Below are 19,802 nucleotides of genomic sequence, written 5' to 3'. Positions count from 1 at the left end.
TGAGGGCATGCCCTCTCTCTTGCTGTTGCTCCCCTGAAACTGCTGTTTAGAGGCATCTTGCCTCTGAGGCTTGAGGTAGCCTATGGCTAGTAACCATTGACAGGCCTAGCCTCCATGAATCTGTCTAAGGCCCTTTTAAAGCCATCCAAGCTGGTTTCCATCAACGCATCCCACGACAGAGAATTCCATAGAATTATGCACTTTGTGAAAAAGTACTTTTGTTGGTCCTAAATTTCATGGCAGTCAGTTTCATGGGATGGCCCCAGGTTCTAGTGTTTTGAGAAAGGGAGAAAAATTTCTCTCTGTCCACTCTTTTTACTCCATGCATAATTTTATACAGCTCGATCATGTCTCCCCATAGTTCCCTTTTCCCCAAAACCAAAAAGCCCCAGATGCTGTAGCCTTGCCTCATAAGGAAGGTGCTCCAGGCCCCTGATAATCTTGGTTGCTCTCTTCTGAACCTTTCCAGTTCTACAATGCCCTTCTTAAGATACAGTGACCAGAACTGTATGCAGTATTCCACATGTGACCGCACCACAGATTTGTACAAGGGTATTATAATATTAACATTTTTGTTTTCAATCCCCTTCCCAATGATCCCTAGCATGGAATTTGCCTTTTTCACAGATGCCATACACTGAGTTGACACTTTCAACGAGCACTATGACCCCAAGATCTCTCTCCTGGTCAATCAGACAGTTCAGACCCCATCAAACCCCAATGTGGTTGGGTTTTTTTTGCCCCAATATGCATCACTTTATACTTGCGTACTGAACCACATCTGCGATTTTGTTGCCCACTCACCCAGTTTGGAGAGATCCTTTTGGAGCTCCTCATAATCTGTTTTGGATTTCACTACCCTAAATAGTTCAGTGTCATCTACGATTTGGCCACTTTGCTACTTACTCCAACTTCTAGATCATTTATGAACATGTTAAGGAGCACTGGTCCCAGGACAGATCCCTGGGGGACCACACTTCTTATTTCCCTCCACTGTGAAAACTATCCATTTATTTTGTCCCTGTTTCCTATCCTGCAACTAGTTAACGATCCACACATGAACCTGTCCCCTTATACCCTATGACTGCTAAGTTTATTCAAGAGCCTTTGGTGGGGAACTTTATCAAAAGCATTTGGGAAGTCCGAAAATACTATGTCAGCTGGAGCACCTTTATCCACCTGCCACTTGACACTCTCAAAGAACTCCAAAATGTTACTGAGACAAGACTTATCCTTGCAGAAGCCATGCTGGTTCTCCTCCAGCAAGGCCTTTTCTTCTATATGCTTTTGTCCTTAAGTATGCTTTCCATCAATTTACCTGGCACCGAAGTTAAGCTGACCGGCCAGTAGTTTCCAAGATCCCGCCTGCATCTATTCTTTAGATCCAGGGGGCAACAGTAGTTTTTCCTGTTACATACCAATCCTCAACCACAACACACTCATACCCACACCTGAAAATGAAACACTGAGAAAATCTGGTTCTCTTGCCTAGCCGTTCCTTGCTGCAATTAAAAACGAGAACTGTCAGATTGCCCATAACAGCCATTCCTTCACTCACACATCCTTGAGGCTACACAGCTATTCATTCTCCTCTCCATGCACATGACTCCCCTTGAATATAAAAGCAGGTATGGGACATTTTGAAATTTCAGTTTAATTTACTTCTCTAACAAGGAAAACCCACAACAGATCTACATTGCACTGTTTACTGCTGTAATCCATCTTGCCCCGCCACCCAGTGTTCCCTGTAACAGATTCCCAGATGTTGTTGATGTCAATTCCCAGAATCCTCGGCCAAAGGCCACTGCAGCTGGGGATTCTGGGAGCTGTGGTCAACAACATCTGGAAATCCCTGTTACAGGGAACACTGCTGCCAAGTCCTGACACAGTCCGCAAACTCACACTTCCCGACTAATTTCAAACACAGTCTTTTTACACTTAACTGCAGGACAAACTTTAATCTCATTTTCTGTGAAGAGATATACACAAGCCCTCACTGGGGCTCACAAGCCCTCACCTGAACACTATCCCAGAGTATCCCTTGAAATCACCAGCATGTTACAGAGGCATTTTTACAACCCAGCTGGCCTGAACTTAAGTCTAATTGTAAGAAGGATCCAAAGGGTAGGTAACAGCTCAGCTTCCCCTTTTAGTTCACTAGTCCATATCCTAAGGAAGAGAACTGGGCTCCCTTCTCCAGTCTGGAACAAGTGAAAAGGACCAGTCAAACTGGAGAGTTTCGAAGGGTCAGTCTTTGGAATGCCAAGAAAGGCCCATGTCCTCTGTACAGGCCCTTCTGCCTACATCTGGCTTAAGGTTCCAGGTATTAGTTAGAAGGGGGTAGCATCTATGCCAAGAGGAACTGTGTCTTAGGAGGTGGACATGATGCCACTCTTCTCACTCTTCACCTTTAGGAATTCAGCCATGCTGGAGAAATACTTCTGATTGGCTTCAGCTACCTTCTTTTCAGCTGCCTGTGGGTTCACAATCTCCAGACCCTGAAAGAGAGTGGGGGTGGGGGAGTAGAGGTGGTACATGAGAGGGCAAGTCAAAAACGTGTGTGGAGTAGAGATATTCGAACAGGTTCAATGGTCCAATATCAAACTGAACCCCCACCAGTTCAGTATTGGACCGAAACACACACACGCACGCGCACGCGCACGCGCACACACACACACACACACACACACACACACCCCAGGCCGTTCAGGGTGGGTACATACATACACACACACACCCCTCACTGTTCCCTCTAGCCAGCATTCCCAGATGTTGTTGACTACAACTCCCTGCATTCCCGCATTCCCAGCTGCAGTGGACTTTGGCTGGGGATTATTGGAGATGTAGTCAACAATATCTGGGAATCCCTGTTAGAGGGAACACGAACGAACACACACACACACACACACACACACACACACACACACACACACACACATAAATTTATTTATTTACTCACCCCCTCCTGGGGGCTTTTCCGAGGCCACTGTAGGGAGGGCTGTCTGCGTGACTTAAGTTCCAAAATGGCCACCATGCAGGGCAGGCCTGGCACAGGCTGAATACTGCCCGGACTGAGCAATTTTTACCATAACGGAGGCCAGCAGGAGGAAAAGGGGAACTCTGGAGATACCCCTGCCCCCCGTGGCCTTGGAAAAGCACCCCAGAGGGAGTCGTTTAAAAAAAAAACTTTATTTTTTTTGGGGGGGGGAGATTGCGACCCCCTCCCCCCAAACCAGGAGTGGGGGTTCGAGGAGTGCAGAACCAAATTGGCCTAGTTCGGGTCCAGTTTGGATTTGAACTGAACCAGGCCCAGTGGTTTTGTGCACACCCCTAGTTTGGAGTGCAGAGATATAGTTGTCTCCGGGGTACAGGGGATTGCTCAGCAGAACCACCCCTAGCCTGCGCAATGTTTCTTGGCAAAGCAGAAAAGAGACTCCACATAAACACTGAAGACTAGTAATCTTCTCTCCAGGAGTGACCTACACACACTGACAAAGAGCCACAAGGAGAACACCAGGTGTGTGGTGATGGATCCAGTGGTTTGAGGGTACAGCCAAACATATTAAACCACCTTGTTAAACACAATATAAAAAGGTATCTGCTAACTACATGTATACACCACTTTCCTCCCATTGCACGCAAGGCAGTTTACAATTTAAAGTTACTCACCATCTAAGAAACGTGATACAAGAGAAAAACAAAATTCAGGTACTGACTCTCTCACACTTTTACATAATGCGGTTATGTGATGACCACGGCCTCTGCAGGAGGCAGTTCTGGAAGTGAAGGAGCCCAAACGGCTGTTTATCTCAGCTGAGCTAAGAGAGGGGGAATCTCCCTATTTAACCTGTCCCTCACATACGTCCAAGCAGAATGACTTTTCTGCTCAATAAACAAAGCAGTCTTTGCTTGACTGTGGGGCTCCCTTGGTAGATAAACTCTGCCCCCCAACACTCTCCAAATCCTAGGTCTTCCTATTCCCCAGTTCCTCTTCAAGGCACCAATCCCCGTTTCAGATAGTTCAGAGATACAGCACAAGAGCCAATGGCAGTGCTTACCTGCAGCGGAGTGAAAGCCACGCTGGATGCAGTACCCGAGGAGCGGTCCCGGATGGTTGACTTCCCTCCATACACCATGCTCTGCTTCTGGAGTGTACGCTGGTTGAGAAGATAGGGGCAAAAGGCAGCTGTTAGAGGGCTTTTGCGGGTGGGCAAAGAATGCAGTACAGAGAGTTGGGAGTAAAGCTAAAGCAGAGAAAAGGGGCTGATTGGGGCAGGAGGGAGTGGTTCAAGTTGCCCCAAGCCATGCAGGGGTCTGTGCTACCTTCCCTAGTCCCAGAAACGATTCAAGTCATAGGAGCATAGGAAACTGCCTTATACCGAGTCAGACCATTGATCCACCTAGCTCAGATAGACAATACTGCACACACACACACACACTAGCTGACCCGTGTGGCCGCCGCCGCCCTGCGGGGGCCGAGTGCAGCAGCCGCCGCCTCGCCTCCGCGGCTGGGCCCGGCCAGTCCCGCCGCCTCGCTTCCGCGGCCGGGCCCGGCCAGGCCAGGCCACCTCTCTCTCTCCTCCCGCCCCCCGTCTCCGGCGGGGCAGAGTGCGGCCGCCGCCGCCAGCGGGCCTGGCCGGCCCCAGAGTGCCGCCGCCGATGCCGCGGCCAGCCCCAGAGTGCCGCCATCAGGCCCGCCGCCTTGCCTCCGCGGCCGGGCCCAGCCCCGCCGCCTCGCTGGGCCCCGCCACCTTGCCCCGCCTTGCTGGGCCCGCCGCTCGCTGGGCCCCGCCACCATGGCCTGGCCCGCTGCCATCGCTCTGGGCCCGCCACCTCACGGCCAGGAACACCGCCACCTTGCTGGGCCCACCGCCTCGCTGGGCTCCGCCGCCCTGGCCCTGGGCCCGCCGCCTTGCCTCCGCAGCTGCCCAGCAAGCGAATTCTCCTGGGTGTGCTGCCAGCCAATCAGTCACCCCCTGCAGCCCAGCCAATCAGCTGGGCTGCCGGGACGCATTTCTCCTGGGCACACCCAGGAGAATTAGATAGATAGATAGAGAGAGAGAGAGAGAGAGAGAGAGAGATTGGCAGCAGCTCTCTAAGATTTCAGACAGGGGACTTTCCTAGCCCTACCTGGAGATGCCAGGGATAGAACCTGGGATCTTCTGAATGCAAAGGAGATGCTCTACCACTGAGCTATGGCCCCATTTCACACCTTGAGCCAGTCCCTCCCTGGGATTCAACCCAATTCAGTAACTCCCATCCATTCCATCTGCAGTTGCAGGTAAACTTAGCATGGCCACATCCCCAACATTAAAAGCAAATAAGCCAGTTACATTAAAGTTTGCACGCAGCTATCAGAGACCAATTGTGAAGAACACAGCCAGAGAAGATGCTCAACTGTGTGTCAGCTGAAGCTCTTGTGAAGTGTCTTCAAGGACTACGTGGCTTAATCCTTGAAGACTATTCACAAGAGCATCAGCTGACACACAGTTGAACACAGTGTATTGGGAGAATTTCCAGAAATCTTGGAACAAGAGGAGGGCAGACACACTCAACATGATTACACTGTAGCAGGAGTACTCTACACTCACCATACATAGTTTGATAATTAATCCAGCCCTGGAGGACAGAGTGATGGGAATAGCCTTGGGAATGAACTACACAAGCTGAGAGTCTGGAACACAGCCTTGGGTCAACTATCCTGTCACAGGTAACAGGATCCAGAACTCCTTGCATTTCGCACATGTCCAAGCCCCATTTCCTAACCTGTAATGTCTTCGAGATGCGTGCCTTCGTGGCCTCGTTGACTTGTGTCTGTCGGACACGGCCACTCCCAGATTTGCCCAGGTGGCCCAAACTGAATCCAAGGTCTTCTTGGTAAGCATCCTCTTCAATCTATAAAACAAAGCAGCAGGTGTGAGTTAAATTTAGAGGTAAAAGACAGACAGATCTGAGTTTGTTGAAAAGTGGTGGTGGTGGTAGTAGATTATGATTATGATGATGCAATGAGTGTGGTCTCTTTTTGCAAGATTGGTCCCTAACTGAACCACGGATAGACTTCTTTGGAACCCACAATAAGTTGAAACCTTAAGACTGTTTGGCCTGGCGGATTTTTAAATTGTTGTAAGGGGTTTTTAATGTACTGGTTTTTTAGGGGTTTTTAATTGTTTGATTGTTTTATGGTATTTTAGGATTTTTGTTTATGTTGCTGACTGATTTTGACTGGTTTTGTTTTGTTTGTATACTACCCTGGGCCAAATTGGGAGGGGAGGTATAAAAATGCAATAAATAAATAAATAGATAGATAGATAGATAGATAAATAAATAAATAATGGATCCAGAAGACATCCCCTCACAAAGGATCAGACTTGATTCAACTTTAATTCATATCCCTGGCATTGGAGTGCTTGGGGTGTTCTTTCTTGTTTTGCTAAATACCACATGGTAGCCCCGTATTGGACTTGGACCACATTGAGGATTAAGGTTAAAGCCCCACCCCCCTTTGCTGCTTTTCTGATTCAGATTGGAAGCCCCCATGCACACTATCGCACACAAGCACACCAGGGCCAATGACATGATGGAAATCATGTGTCATTTGGCCCTAGCCCGGCTGTTTAAGAATAATCAGAGGGTCGCCAGAAATGCCACTGTGGGCAAGGATGCCCACCAATATACACCTGGCTTTAGCCAAAACAAAGGCATCACAATGGAACAGGGCAGCAACCTGAACTTAAGTCACTCAGAGCTGTAAGAATACAGTCACCCCTTTAGAAGCCCTACTCATACATTTTGTTCAACACTTGTACAAGTGCACACAGACCTGTTTCACACATTATATTGAACCAAGGTGCAGCAGTACACTTCCTATCTATAGCCTGCCTTTTAAGGGTCTGTACCCAGATTCACCTTTAAAAAAAAACAGGTAGTCATTCACACAAAAACATATACTAGTATACACATGTCTGCAAACTCCGAGAACATCATGTCTGAATAGAGTAGGACTGCACAACTCCAGCCCCCAGCAGTTGTTGGACTACAACTCACAACATTCCCAGCCACAATGGCCAACAGACAGGGGTGATGGGAGTTGCAGTCCAGCATCTGCAGGAGGGCCAAAGTTGTGCAGCCCTGGAATAGAAGTAGAGTCACTTTTACAATCTTACATCATTTCCCCTACATACTTTCACGTAGCAAGTGTGAAACCTATGTGTGGGCAACACAAAAGACAACTGCCCACACATTTATTTCACTGCATGTAGACATGGTGGACATGCAGCTACCAAACACATGAACACACAGTGAATACACACAAACAGCCATGGAAGTCTTGTGCTTTTACGACATGAAGGAGCTCTAACACACACAGAGAGACACAAATTAAAAGGCAAGGGTGGTTCTCGAACCTAGAAGGCCTGGTTCTCATTCTGTCCCCCAACAGGGACAGGACAGCCATCTATTCCTAAAGACAAAGATAAACCATATTCAAGGATTCCATACCTCTCCAAAGCTCATCCGGTTTGCCTGCTTGCGGATTTCTGTCAGGCCAAGGCGCTCCTTCATCTTACGGTACCTGAAAGGTCAAGGGAAGCATTAATCAGGAAAAGGATATGCAGGATCAAGGCCAGGAGAAGCAGCTGGTGGCCAGCAAAAGGATCATTTGGCATGAAAACAAACTGAGGCAAGGAAAAAGCTGGATGTCAGGATTCCTCCAATGAGATATGGGCAATAAAACTTGATCAGGTTGATTTACATTTACACTTACACACACGTTGATGTTAATAACCGTTTTTCAGTGTCACAGAGGAACATTAAAACCAAAATGTCATAGTTCATCTTGTACCCCTTCCATGACCAAACAACATTAGATGCATTATAATTCATTCTGTGATTTAAAAACAACAACAAGAAGATCTGGGGTATCCTAGTCTTTTTCTTTTTAAAGAGGCAGAGCCATGCCTGGCTTCCCCATTCGGTTTCAAAGCAACTCTCCTGCTCTGCCCCAGAGGCCTCTCCTCGGTTCTCCCTCGCACCTGCGCCCTCCACGTTTCTTCCTCTGTCCATCCAAAGGGGCTGGCAAGGGCTTCACTTGCTTGACAGGGGGCGGCTCCTGCCACTTGTCGAACTTCCTCTCAATCTCCTCCTTGAGATCATAACCAACCTGGGCGGTAACAGAAGAGGGGAAGAAAAGCTGCGTGAGTTACAGGGATAGACCTAATTTTATTTCATAAGAATGCAAGAACCCGGCTGGATCTGGGGACTCCTGGTGTGACCAGCACCAGGCAATAGCTGCCAGTTCTGGAACTTGCAATGTGGGATGTCCATGTGCGTTTGAGACCTCTTTGTAATGGAAGCAGAACCTGCACACAGGAGAGGCTGGGCGGGTGCACGGGGGAGGCCAGGGCCTGTAGTTTTCCTCAGTGCTTTCCTCTGGAGGAACTGCAGTCCCTGGGCATCCCCTACTGCCCTCCCTTCCACAGGCACCACTTCCATTAAAAAGCTGCCCAGCCCTCATGCCGGAACCAGCAACTACTGATCACACTGGGGAATGCTCACCTCACCGTGCTGCAGGGCCAAACACATGTCTGACACTGCAACTTCTTCGGACTGCACAAGCTTACTCACTATGCAGTGTGCAGAGGAGTAATCTCTCTAGCCCCTAGCCTTCTACTTAGGGATGTGCATGGAACCGGTTCGGAAGCCCTTTATGGGCCTCCGAACCGGTTCAAAGAACCGGTGGTTCTGCTGGTCCGATGCCGGGGATGGGGATGGCGCACTTACCCCTCCCGCCACTTTCCCCCTGCCAGCGCTCCATTATTTTCCAAAATCCATGGGGTGGCAGCATACCTCCCTGCCGCCACTTCCCCCATTGTTGGCTGGAAATGAGGAAGTACAGTCTGCGCGTGCACCTGCTGTCGTGCGCGCCCCACACGTGACCTGCGTGACGGGCATAGGCGGGTGCACGTGCCAGCTGCACCTCCTCATTTCCGGCCAACAACGGGGAAAGGAGCAGCAGGGAGGTATTTTGGAAAATAATGGAGCACCGGCGGGGGAAAGCAGCGGGAGGGGTAAGTGCACCCTCCCCCACCCTTAAAGAACCACCCCCCCACCCCCAAGTGTCAGACTACAGCCCCGCGGTTCCATGTACATTCCTACTTCGAGTGCAAAAGGGGGTCACAAGCTCTCCCATTCCGGCTCCTTGGATGACACTTCACTCCCCCAAACTGAGAAGCCTCCACTCCCCAGCCAGACAACTTCTCTTCTCCCCACAGCCCTGGCTCTCAGAATCCCATCCTAACCCACTTCCGCTTTAAGACAACAGTCAAGTCCTGGCTCAGTCACTGCTGAAGCCTTCCTGCCACCCCACCCACCCCAAGAGCTTTAGACTATATACTGCTTTTATAAACAGGGATGGCTCCCTCTCCCCAAAGTGTTCACAGCCTAAAAAGAAATCTAAGGTAGACACCAGCAATGGCCACTGGAGAGATGCTATGCTGGAGTTGCTTGGAGACAATTGCTGTCCCCCTGCTAAATAGAAGGGACCAGTGTTCTCTCTAACAGGGACTCCCAGATGTTCTTGACTACAATTCCCAGAATCCCCAGCTGCAACAGCTTTTGCTTGGGGATTATGGGAGTTGTAGTCAACAACATCTGGGAATCCCTGTTAGAGGGAACATTGGAAGGGACTTGTCACTTTTTTAAAAAGGCACCTTTTCCAACACTTCCCAGGGAGATCTCAAAAGATCTCTTGGTGTGCCACATCCCTGCACCCACACCCCCAAAGTTCCAGCTTTTTTGCTTTGTTCTATGCTTCTTGGTGCCCCTCTCACCTTCCCTTCGGAGCTCTCATGGAAGCTGTCCACACGCGCTGCCAGTGTGCATTTGGCAGCCACCAACCGTGCTGCCTTCCTCCGCAGATCCTGCAGGGAGGAAACAACACCACAAACACAACATTGGCTTGTTCTTGCCAGGCAGCTCAAACACCAAACCCCACTGCTCAGACAGGGAAAGGGAGCTGCAAGGTGGCACGTACCGGAGGCAGCGACTGCACAATGTCGCTGTGGTAGATGTAGCCGGTGTGAGGCAGGACAGAAGTGCTGGAAAACCCAGACAGAGTCTTCCTCTGGGCTCCCAGAAGCATGATGTTGCAAGCCGGCATCTTGGAGAGGTTTGTGAGGCCACCAGCAATGCCTTGGGGCAAAGGAGGACAAGAGAGAATCAACACCACACTGCAAGACAGAAATGCCAGCCTGGTTATGCTTTTGGCCCAGCCACCTACCCCCAGGATCCTGTCCAGTGTTCCCTCGAAGGCATGTACATGTGTGTGCGCTCACAAGTTTTTGGATGTCTGCTCAGTTCAATTTAGATCCTGCTCAGGTTGAATCAGGAAGGCTCCACTCTGAATGCAGATGCGCATACACTGCCTTGATACTGCCGCCCAGAACAAAACTCATTCCTCACACACATGGGGGGGGGGGGGAATTAGAGAGAACACTGATCCTGTCTTCCCCCTGTCCATCATGGTCTAGAGATCCAGCCCTGTTCCAAAAGCCCTCTTCTGAAAAGGTCAAATCTACAGGTATCCGAAGTAGGGCTTTTGCAATCCTCATCACGGATCAATGAAAACGTATCTATCCATCCCATTTTTATCCTGCCCTTCCTCCAAATAACTCAGACAGACAATCGTGCTACCACAATCATGGTATCTTCACAACAGCCCTGTGAGGTAGGTTAGGCTGAGATACAGCGACTGGCTGAAGGTCCCCAAGCTCTGTGACTGGACCCCAGGCCTACTTTAGCCACTGTCAACATGCTGCGATGTGGAATTTATTGAACTATGGGTAACTGGAAATTCTTCTGTTACAATGTTAGAATTCATTCACAAAATATCTTAGCAGCATCACTGGATATGGAAGTGTGGGTTGTAAACATTACAAATAAAAAATCTTCCATAGCAACCAGACACACTAAAAAGGTTTTGTACTTCCAAAAGGGAAGGTTTCACATCCCCTGCTGAGGAATCGATGCTTCCCTTCTCTCTCTCAATGGCCAAGCTTCCACGCCCCATTCCACATGGAGCTCCCCTCCTGCACACCAAACCCACAAGCCTCTGGTGAGAGCCAACATCTCTGGAGTCTCACCCATGATCTTTGCTGCAGTGGAGGCTCCCACAATAATGGACAGGTTGGGAGCGATGAAGGACATGCGGGACTCCACGTACTCATAGATGCGGTGCTTGGACTGGTTCAGCTCTAGAGCCATGTCGCAGGCTTCCTCAATGCGCTCCAGCTCTTCCTCCGTTAACTGTTGCCTGCAAGAAGAGAAAGCAACACTGGCAGTCCTCTTGTGACACCATCCTGCTCCAAATCACGACATCCACGCTCTCGCCCTGGCTCTCTAAAAACCCAGCCCTAGAGAAATCAGGGATCGAACCTGGGACTTTCTGCCTGTAAAGCAGATGCTCTGCCACTGAGCTACAGCCTCATCGGATCCAATCTCTACCTGCTGCACCATCTTGGCCATACATTTTTGTAAAGAAAGAAAATGGGGGAGAGCAACCAGCCCTATTCAGCCCCAGCACAGCATCCCTCCAGTGGCTGTTGCTGGTATATGCCTTATGTTTTTAGATTGTGAGCCCTTTGGGGACAGGGGACCATCTGATTTATTATTTATTTTTCTATATAACCCATTTTGAGAACTTTGGATGAAGAACAGTATATAGATATTCGTAGTAATAGTAGTTAGGAACATAGGAACATAGGAAACTGCCATATACTGAGTCAGACCATTGGTCTATCTAGCTCAGTATTGTCTTCACAGACTGGCAGTGGCAGCGGCTTCTCCAAGGTTGCAGACAGGAATCTCTCTCAGCCCTATCTTGAAAATGCTGCCAGGGAGGGAACTTGAAACCTTCTGCTCTTCCCAGAGCGGCTTCATCCCCTGAGGGGACTATCTTACAGTGCTCACACATCAAGTCTCCCATTCAGATGCAACCAGGGCAGACCCGGCTTAGCTATGGGGACAAGTCATGCTTGCTACCATAAGACCAGCTCTCCTCCTGAGCAGTACTGTTGTAGTACTGCTCTGATCTTGGAACTATTCTATTGATGCAGCAGAATGAGGAAGTAGAGTGACCTGTAGAATGAACACTTTAGATTGCAGGTGGCAGATGCAATTTCTGAATCTCCTCTATACCCTAAAACAGTTTAAAGGTTTTTATTTTTAATCTGTTTTATGTGGTTGTAAACCAGCCAGAGACAGAAGTTTGGGGTGACATACAAAATTGAAAATAAAATATACCAAAAAGCCTCCTTCAAGAAAGAGAGACTAGCATATCAAAGAGAAAGAGGACTGTATTAGAATGTCTTTCTTTGATGCACTAGTTTTCCTTCTTACAGGGAGGCTTTGAAGGCTCCCCTGCAAATGCAAAATGTGATCCCCCACCTAGGCTCTGAAGGTGAATCCAATCCACCACACCACCATTCTGGCTTTTTACCCAGGCTTTTATATGACTGCCTCTGTGGCTGCTCTTTGAACTTTGTATTGCTTTTATGCTTGTGTTTTAAATTTTTAATCAGATTTGTTTTATATTTTAGCTTAATATTTTAATTGTGCCTTTTTTAAAATCTTGTTTTTATATTCTGCTGTAAACCGCCTTGGGATTGTTTTAATGAAAGGCGGTCTATAAATTCAACAATAAATAAATAAATATACATAAAATAATTCCAACTACTCCATTCATCAGCACAGACTCAGTCCATATTCCACTCCTTTTTCAGACACCCACTGACTTTCCATATCCCTCTCTGCCCTTTGAAGGTGCCCATCTTACCCCTGTGTTGTGGATGCTGTGACACTGACCACCATGATTGTAGCATTCGTGAGGATCTGCTGAAGATTCTCATTGTTCTTGCATTTGTCTAAGCTGTTGCCTAATTCCTGCAAGAAACATTTTAAGTAGGTTAGCTACTGGAGCAGACAGAACGGAAATCTTTCGCCATGTGCAGGGCTGGGGTACTTTGTAAACATGCACCACCAAAGTTTCACCCTTGCTTGGGGAATTCCAGTTCCAGAATTCCAGGCTCTACCCTTATGGAAAAGTGTGGCCTGCTCAAGGGACAGTTCTAATTTGCATTAGCAATGTGAGAATATGTATCTAGCGCAATATCATCTTGTTTTTCTTCCAAGGAGTTCGAGGTGGCATATTTGGGGCTCTCATTTCTGTTCTTGCAGCTACCCCATAAAGTAGGCTTGACTGAGCAATAGCAACTTATAGGAAATCATCCAGGAAACTCTGTGGCTAGGCAAAGATTTTCCTGCATCCAAACCCAACACTGTAGTTACACGACTATACAGGTGAAACTCGGAAAATTAGAATATCGTGCAAAAGTCCATTAATTTCAGTAATGCAAATTAAAAGGTGAAACTGATATATGAGACAGATGCATTACATGCAAAGCGAGATAAGTCAAGCCTTAATTTGTTATAATTGTGATGATCATGGCGTACAGCTCATGAAAACCCCAAATCCACAATCCCAGAAAATTAGAATATTACATGGAACCAAGAAGACAAGGATTGAAGAATAGAACAATATCGGACCTCTGAAAAGTATAAGCATGCATATGTATTCAGTACTTGGTTTGGGCCCCTTTTGCAGCAATTACTGTCTCAATGCGGCGTGGCATGGATGCTATCAGCCTGTGGCACTGATGAGGTATTATGGAAGACCAGGATGCTTCATTAGCGGCCTTCAGCAATTCTGCATTGTTTGGTCTCATGTCTCTCATCCTTCTCTCGGCAATGCCCCATAGATTCTCTATGGGGTCAGGTCAGGCGAGTTTGCTGGCCAGTCAAGCACAGTACACTGTATACTTTTCAGAGGTCCGATATTGTTCTATTCTTCAATCCTTGTCTTCTTGGTTCCATGTAATATTCTAATTTTCTGAGATTGTGGATTTGGGGTTTTCATGAGCTGTACGCCATGATCATCACAATTATAACAAATTAAGGCTTGACTTATCTCGCTTTGCATGTAATGCATCTGTCTCATATCAGTTTCACCTTTTAATTTGCATTACTGAAATTAATGGACTTTTGCACGATATTCTAATTTTCCGAGTTTCACCTGTATACCTTTAGGCTCAAAAGTTAACTGTATCAATATTAAAACCATAAATCATTAGTGAATCCAGAGAACATTCACGGAGGCTTAACATATTTGGATCACTCCGTGTAAACAAAAAGCATGTTAGGCCATAAGTAATCTGCACAGGGCAATCCTTTAGCAGGCCCAGTGAAGTGCCTCTACTTTCAGCACTAAATACGTGTTGAACAGTAACAACAGAAGGGAAGGATTCTTCCAGTTTTTGTTAGGGATTTCATGAAAAGTGCCAGTAAGTGTCACTGATGCTATTCATACATATATACTTTAAAAATCTGGCTTTATGTAGTCCTAGACACGATACCTTGACAGTCCGGATGTAGTCCAGAGCATTGGGGACAAGGGATTCCAGTTCTGGGAATCGCTTGGAATATTTGTCCCGGATGAACTTGTGAATAATGTCTAGAAAGAAAGGCGAACAGCACTGTTATGTTATAGAGAAAAATCAGGCATATGCTAGCCTAGAAATTGTTTAGCAGTGCCGGGCTATACTGCCTGTTCAGGAACTGGCCAGACTGGACTGTTATTCTTGGCCAGCAAAAGAAGAGCTCTAATCAAAACAGCCTCTTATCTGTTTTATGGTTTTGAGGACTGTGGCAGTAGACACAACCAAATTTAGACCCAGAAACACACCCTCCACATCCCAAAAGCACAGACTTCCAGCTGTCTACTGACTTTGCCACACTGCCTTTTCAGAGGATTCAGCCTTGCTAAACCCCACTACGTGCCTAACTCATTCCATCACTCTCACACCACTAAGTAGCGGCTGGTATACTGTCTCTTTCCCCAAAAAAGTGAGTTAAGGCTTCCACTCACTCAGCTCATTTTCAATCTCCACTGTGAGGTTGTTGGCATCCACAATGACTCTGTATTCGGGAGCAGCCTCCACTGGGCCCAGAACTGGAAAATGAGGAAGGGACAGAGTCAAAATTCATATGGGAAACATACATTATAACAGGGAGATGGGTAAGTCAATACAGGAGCTCTGTACTGCAAGCCAAGGAGGCACTGAAGCAGATTCCACATGGCAGAAATGGGACTGGGATTCAGTAGGAGACTCCGGATTCAAAGAGAGATGCGTACCCTGCTGACTGGGTGGAGAGACATCTTTCAAAGGGGCAGTTCTGTTTATATTAAGCAGGGGAAGAGCAACTGGCCCTATTCATCCCCAACACAATTTCCCTCCAGTGGCTGTTGCTGGTGTGTCTTTTAAGATTGTGAGCCCTTTGGGGATAGGGAACCATCTTAGTATTAGTATTAGTATTAGTAGTAATAATGCTACACATTATTTTTCTCTATAAAAAGTTTCAGTGTGAACTTTTCGATGAAAATTATCATACAAATAAGAATAGCAGCAGTATGTGTCCATGCACATGCATGTATGTAAGGTGCTCTCTTTTCCAAGTCAAATCTGAACCAGAGTACCTTCAGATGCTTTTGGCTGTTTACTGATGTATTCCTCAATCTTCAACATGATTTCAGCAAACTGAACAGGAGATATACAAAAAGAGATGGTAAGCCTTGCTTTGAGGATGGCATCCGGCCAATCCTGTCTGTACAACTCAAAACCTAGAAGTAAAGTAAAATAAAGTTGTGCCGTCGAGTTGGTGTCAGCTCCTGGCAACCACAGAGCCCTGTGGTTTCCTTTGGCAGAATACAGGAGGGGTTTACCATTGCCACCATCAGTATGAGATGATGCCTTTCAGCATCTTCCTATATCGCTGCTGCCCGGTATAGGTATTTCCCATAGCCTGGGAAACATACCAGCGGGGATTCGAACCAGCAACCTCTTGCTCCCTAGGCAAGTTACTTCCCCGTTGTACCATTAGGTGGCTAAAGCTTTGAATAGGCACAGCAAATTAAAGAACAAGCAAGCCCTAAACTGAATCCTAATATGGAATCCAACCTCCTGAGATGAAAGGAAATATGCATTTGCCTTACTTGAAACAGAGTGGAAATATTGTATGCTGAATTTCTGCCACTAAGGCAGATTTATTTATTACACTATTCTTAAAGCCATTTGTTGACCACCTTTCCAGCATTCAATGTGGCATATAACAAATAAAGTCAATAAGATTTTACATAGATAACTCTGGCCAAAACACATTTGCCATGTTGTAATCCTTGAATCCACCGCATAAATAAATGGATATACCAAATTTTTTAAACCGACATGACTTTGTGATATGCTTCCCAATAAGTTCTGTATTGTTCCTTAGCATATATCTAATCATAATCTGTCTGTCCTAAGTAGGAACATAGGAAGCTGCCATATACTGAGTCAGACCATAGGTCCATCTAGCTCAGTATTGTCTTCACAGACTGGCAGCAGCTTCTCCAAGGTTGCAGGAAGGAATCTCTCTCACCCTATCTTGGAGAAGCCAGGGAGGGAACTTGGAACCTTCTGCTCTTCCCAGAGTGGCTCCATTCCCTAAGGGGAATATCTTACAGTGGTCAAACATCAAGTCTCCCATTCATATGCAACCAAGGCAGACCCTGCTTAACTAAGAGGACAAGTCATGCTTGCTACCACAAGACCAGCACTCCTAACTTGGTCACAGAGAGTTTGTCCTCCTTGATGTCCTCCACAGGTTTATGATAGGAGAAGAGAGCTGGTCTTGTGGTAGCAAGCATGACTTGTCCCCATAGCTAAGCAGGGTCTGCCCTGGTTGCATCTGAATGAGACTTGATATGTGAGCACTGCAAGATATTCCCCTCAGGGGATTGGGCCACCCTGGGAAGAGCATAAGATTTCAAGTGCCCTCCCTGGCTTCTCCAAGATATGGCTGAGAGAGATTCCTGCCTGCAACCTTGGAGAAGCCGCTGTGAAGACAATACTGAGCTAGATAGACCAATGGTCTGACTCAGTATATGGCAGTTTCCTATGTTGCTATGGTGCCTTGGAATGGGAAGCAAGCCTGAAGCCAAACTCATTTTTCTTACCATCTTGCTGTCCCAGAGCTTAGCAATACTCTTGACCGAATCAGTTGCCAAATCCAGCTGCATTTCTTCCTGGACATCTTCAATGGGAGATTCATCCTCCTCATCCGCAAAGCTACCATCCTCTTCTTCAGCTGCCTCCTCGAGGTCAGCCAGGAGCTCATCTGCCAATGACATGATGGATCAGCCTGCAAAGGAGAGAGAATGACAGATTTAGAGAACAAAACTGGAATTAAAAAAGTCATACCTGTGCATAGCCTTATTGATCTGATTTCCCTCAGCTCTGCACTGGGAGTAATTCCAACTACTATCTATCCTAACAGACCTGGAAGTACCACCCAATCCCACCTCCTTCAAGCGACCCAGAAGGATACCATGGTCAATGGTATTCAAAGATCCAGTCGAGAGATCCAAAAGGATCAGCAGAGTCACACTCCCTCTGTCGTTAGCCAATTAGAGATCATCCATCAGGCCGACCAAGGCAGTCTCTATCCCATAGCCCACGCAAAAGCCAGTTTGAAATGGGTCTAGATAAATTGTGTCATCCAAAACTGCCTGGAGCTGAGAAGCAACCACTTGCCCAGCCAAAGAAGATTAGAAATAGGTCTGTAATTAGACAACTCTGAAGGGTCCAATGCAGGTTTCATCAGATAAGGTCTAATAATAGTCTACTTAAGACAAGGAGGCATCCTGCCCTCCTTCAGAGAAGCATTTATGATATTTACCAGGCCATCTCTAATAATGTGACTGCCAGATGAAATGAGCCAAGTTGGGCAAGAGAGCAGGTGGTGGAACATATCGTCCAAAGCAGTTTGTCCACATCTTCAAGAGCAACAAACTGAAAGTGATCCAACAAGAGGAATTGCTATACACCTCTGCAGAATATTCTGTAATAACTGTGGAGTCTAGTTCGGCATGCATACAAGAGATTTTATCCACACACAAAATTATTAGAGACATCACAGTGAGTGACAGATGGTTCCAAATTCAAATTCAAATAAAAGGGGACATGAACTAGTCCCCTCACAACCCTAGACAACTCATCTGGACATGAATTTGCTGTAGCAATGCAGGCAGAAAAGAACTGCTTCTTCACTGCCCCACACTGCCAGAGAATAGATCTTCAAATGTGCTGTGTTGCAATCTGTTGGATTCGCACCGAGTCTTCCTCCACTCGTGCTCTAGTCGTCAACCTCACTGCTTCAGCTCCTCTAGTTAATTTCCCAGTTTATTCTTGCTTTCACTTTCCTACCTTTCCTCTGTTGTCTTGTGTCATTTCAGACAGCAAGATCCTCAGGGCAGGGATCTCTCCTCATTACTTGTAAATTGCCATGTATATGAGTAGCACTATATCAAAAGACATCATTATTAAGAATACTATCTTTATGTTTAAAAGCCTTAGGATGTATGTAGCAAATCTCTCAAGATTTCCTGGCAGAGCAGAGCAGAGGGAGCCTCTCTCCAAGCCAGCCTGCTGAGGAGGAAGGGAGGCTGAGGAGGAAGGGAGGTTGAGGAGGAGGAGGCTGTACCACTGAGAGCTGGCGAGAGAGTGCACGTTGGCTCCGACTGCATGCCTCCTCATGAGGACGACAGCTGAGCAGGCAGCGGTGTGGGTGGCAAAACCGTGGCTGAAGGGATGTGGGGAGCGGGAGGAGGACAAACTGGCTTAAGGAATTGGAGTGGAGAGAAAACAAACTGGCTTAAGGGATGGAGACTACATGAAGATAGAGCAGAGAAACAGTGTTCCCTCTAACAATGAATCCCAGATGTTGACTACAACTCCCATAATTCCCAGTCAAAGGCCATTGCAGGTAGGGATGCTGGGAGTTGTAGTCAACAACATCTGAAATTCCCTGTTATTGCGAGGGAAGGCTGGCAGGGAACCGGATAGGTTGTGGTGGGGAGCGGGAAGAGGGAGAACTGAGGAGCAGATGCTCTGCGCCGGGTCAGCTAGTACTATTAATAATCGCTGCCGTTGCTTGTACCATCGCAGGGCACACTCTGCTCATTTCCCGGGTAGACTTTCCCCCCAATCCTATCCTCTGAACAGCCACAGTCCAGCCACTTGCTCACGCACAAGCCTGCCTCTCCAGAGTAGACGTCGCTCCCGGAAACGAGCGCTCAGGACTCTTCTTTTCGCCTCCCACTCCCTGGTTTTCCTCCTCTCGACTCGGAAAGCACAGCACTTATCCCCGCCGCGACCTTCGCCAAAACACGCAACAGCCACTTCACACCTGCTAGTCCCACAATAAGTGCGTCACACACTGCGCGCCCTCGTCGCGCTCAATGGCGTTATCAAAGGGCACAGTCCCCCCCCCGGCCTGTGTAGTAGCAGCACTTTACCCTGCCCCTCGAGGAGTCCTCCTACCTGCGCGACAGTGTGATGCATAGAGACAGCTAGCAGGAGGAAATCGTAGACAGACACAGCATACTTACTTCCGGTTCTCGTTCTTCGTCCGCGTTGCTAGGGCAGGGGAATGAGGGGCGCTCCGTGACCTATTGTTTTGCACTGGGTGCCCCCGGACGTGGCTGCACACAATTAGGAGCAGCACTTACCTTATTGGTTTCAGCCAATAAGCTAGAACAAGGCTACACACAACCACACCTTCGCTGTCCTTATAGTCACTTCCAGTCACAAACTAAAATGACTTCCCACGCTTTGAATGCAGAGGACAGTACGGGACTTCACCATAGAGATATG

At 47.5% G+C, this 19,802-nt stretch overlaps 1 protein-coding gene across 7 annotated transcripts; it reads right to left on the bottom strand.

Annotated features, from left to right (window-relative positions):
• Positions 1-1,634: 1,634 nt before the first annotated feature.
• Positions 1,635-19,794, bottom strand: PRPF31 (pre-mRNA processing factor 31). Of its 7 annotated transcripts, XM_053259933.1 has the most exons (15): positions 19,179-19,329; positions 17,827-17,939; positions 17,105-17,289; positions 15,587-15,647; positions 14,978-15,061; positions 14,466-14,563; positions 12,830-12,936; positions 11,139-11,308; positions 10,031-10,188; positions 9,828-9,917; positions 8,031-8,158; positions 7,498-7,570; positions 5,767-5,895; positions 4,059-4,157; positions 1,635-2,498 (listed from the first exon to the last, which is right to left on the bottom strand). In XM_053259933.1, the coding sequence occupies exons 3-15, from the start codon at positions 17,276-17,278 to the stop codon at positions 2,370-2,372; spliced, it is 1,500 nt and encodes a 499-aa protein (XP_053115908.1). In that variant the 5' UTR covers positions 17,279-17,289; positions 17,827-17,939; positions 19,179-19,329; the 3' UTR covers positions 1,635-2,369. The 7 variants fall into 7 exon arrangements, with proteins under 7 accessions (XP_053115908.1, XP_053115904.1, XP_053115907.1 ...); XM_053259929.1 differs by lacking the exons at positions 17,827-17,939; positions 19,179-19,329 and adding an exon at positions 19,658-19,794; XM_053259932.1 differs by lacking the exons at positions 17,827-17,939; positions 19,179-19,329 and adding an exon at positions 19,538-19,700.
• Positions 19,795-19,802: the final 8 nt, after the last annotated feature.

Source organism: Hemicordylus capensis, chromosome 6 (genome assembly GCF_027244095.1).
Source record: "Hemicordylus capensis ecotype Gifberg chromosome 6, rHemCap1.1.pri, whole genome shotgun sequence".
Taxonomy (NCBI): Eukaryota; Metazoa; Chordata; class Lepidosauria; order Squamata; family Cordylidae; genus Hemicordylus; species Hemicordylus capensis.
This window is presented reverse-complemented; position numbering and strand designations above follow the sequence as displayed.

Excerpts from the sequence above, each read along its gene's own strand:
- PRPF31 (XM_053259929.1), bottom strand. The coding sequence starts at position 17,278 with ATGTCATTGGCAGATGAGCTCCTGGCTGACCTCGAGGAGGCAGCTGAA. Across the intron at positions 15,648-17,104 it reads AGCTCTGGGACAGCAAGATG|TTTGCTGAAATCATGTTGAA; the intron begins GTAAGAAAAATG and ends TCTCCTGTTCAG. Across the intron at positions 15,062-15,586 it reads ACAGCCAAAAGCATCTGAAG|TTCTGGGCCCAGTGGAGGCT; the intron begins GTACTCTGGTTC and ends CTCATTTTCCAG.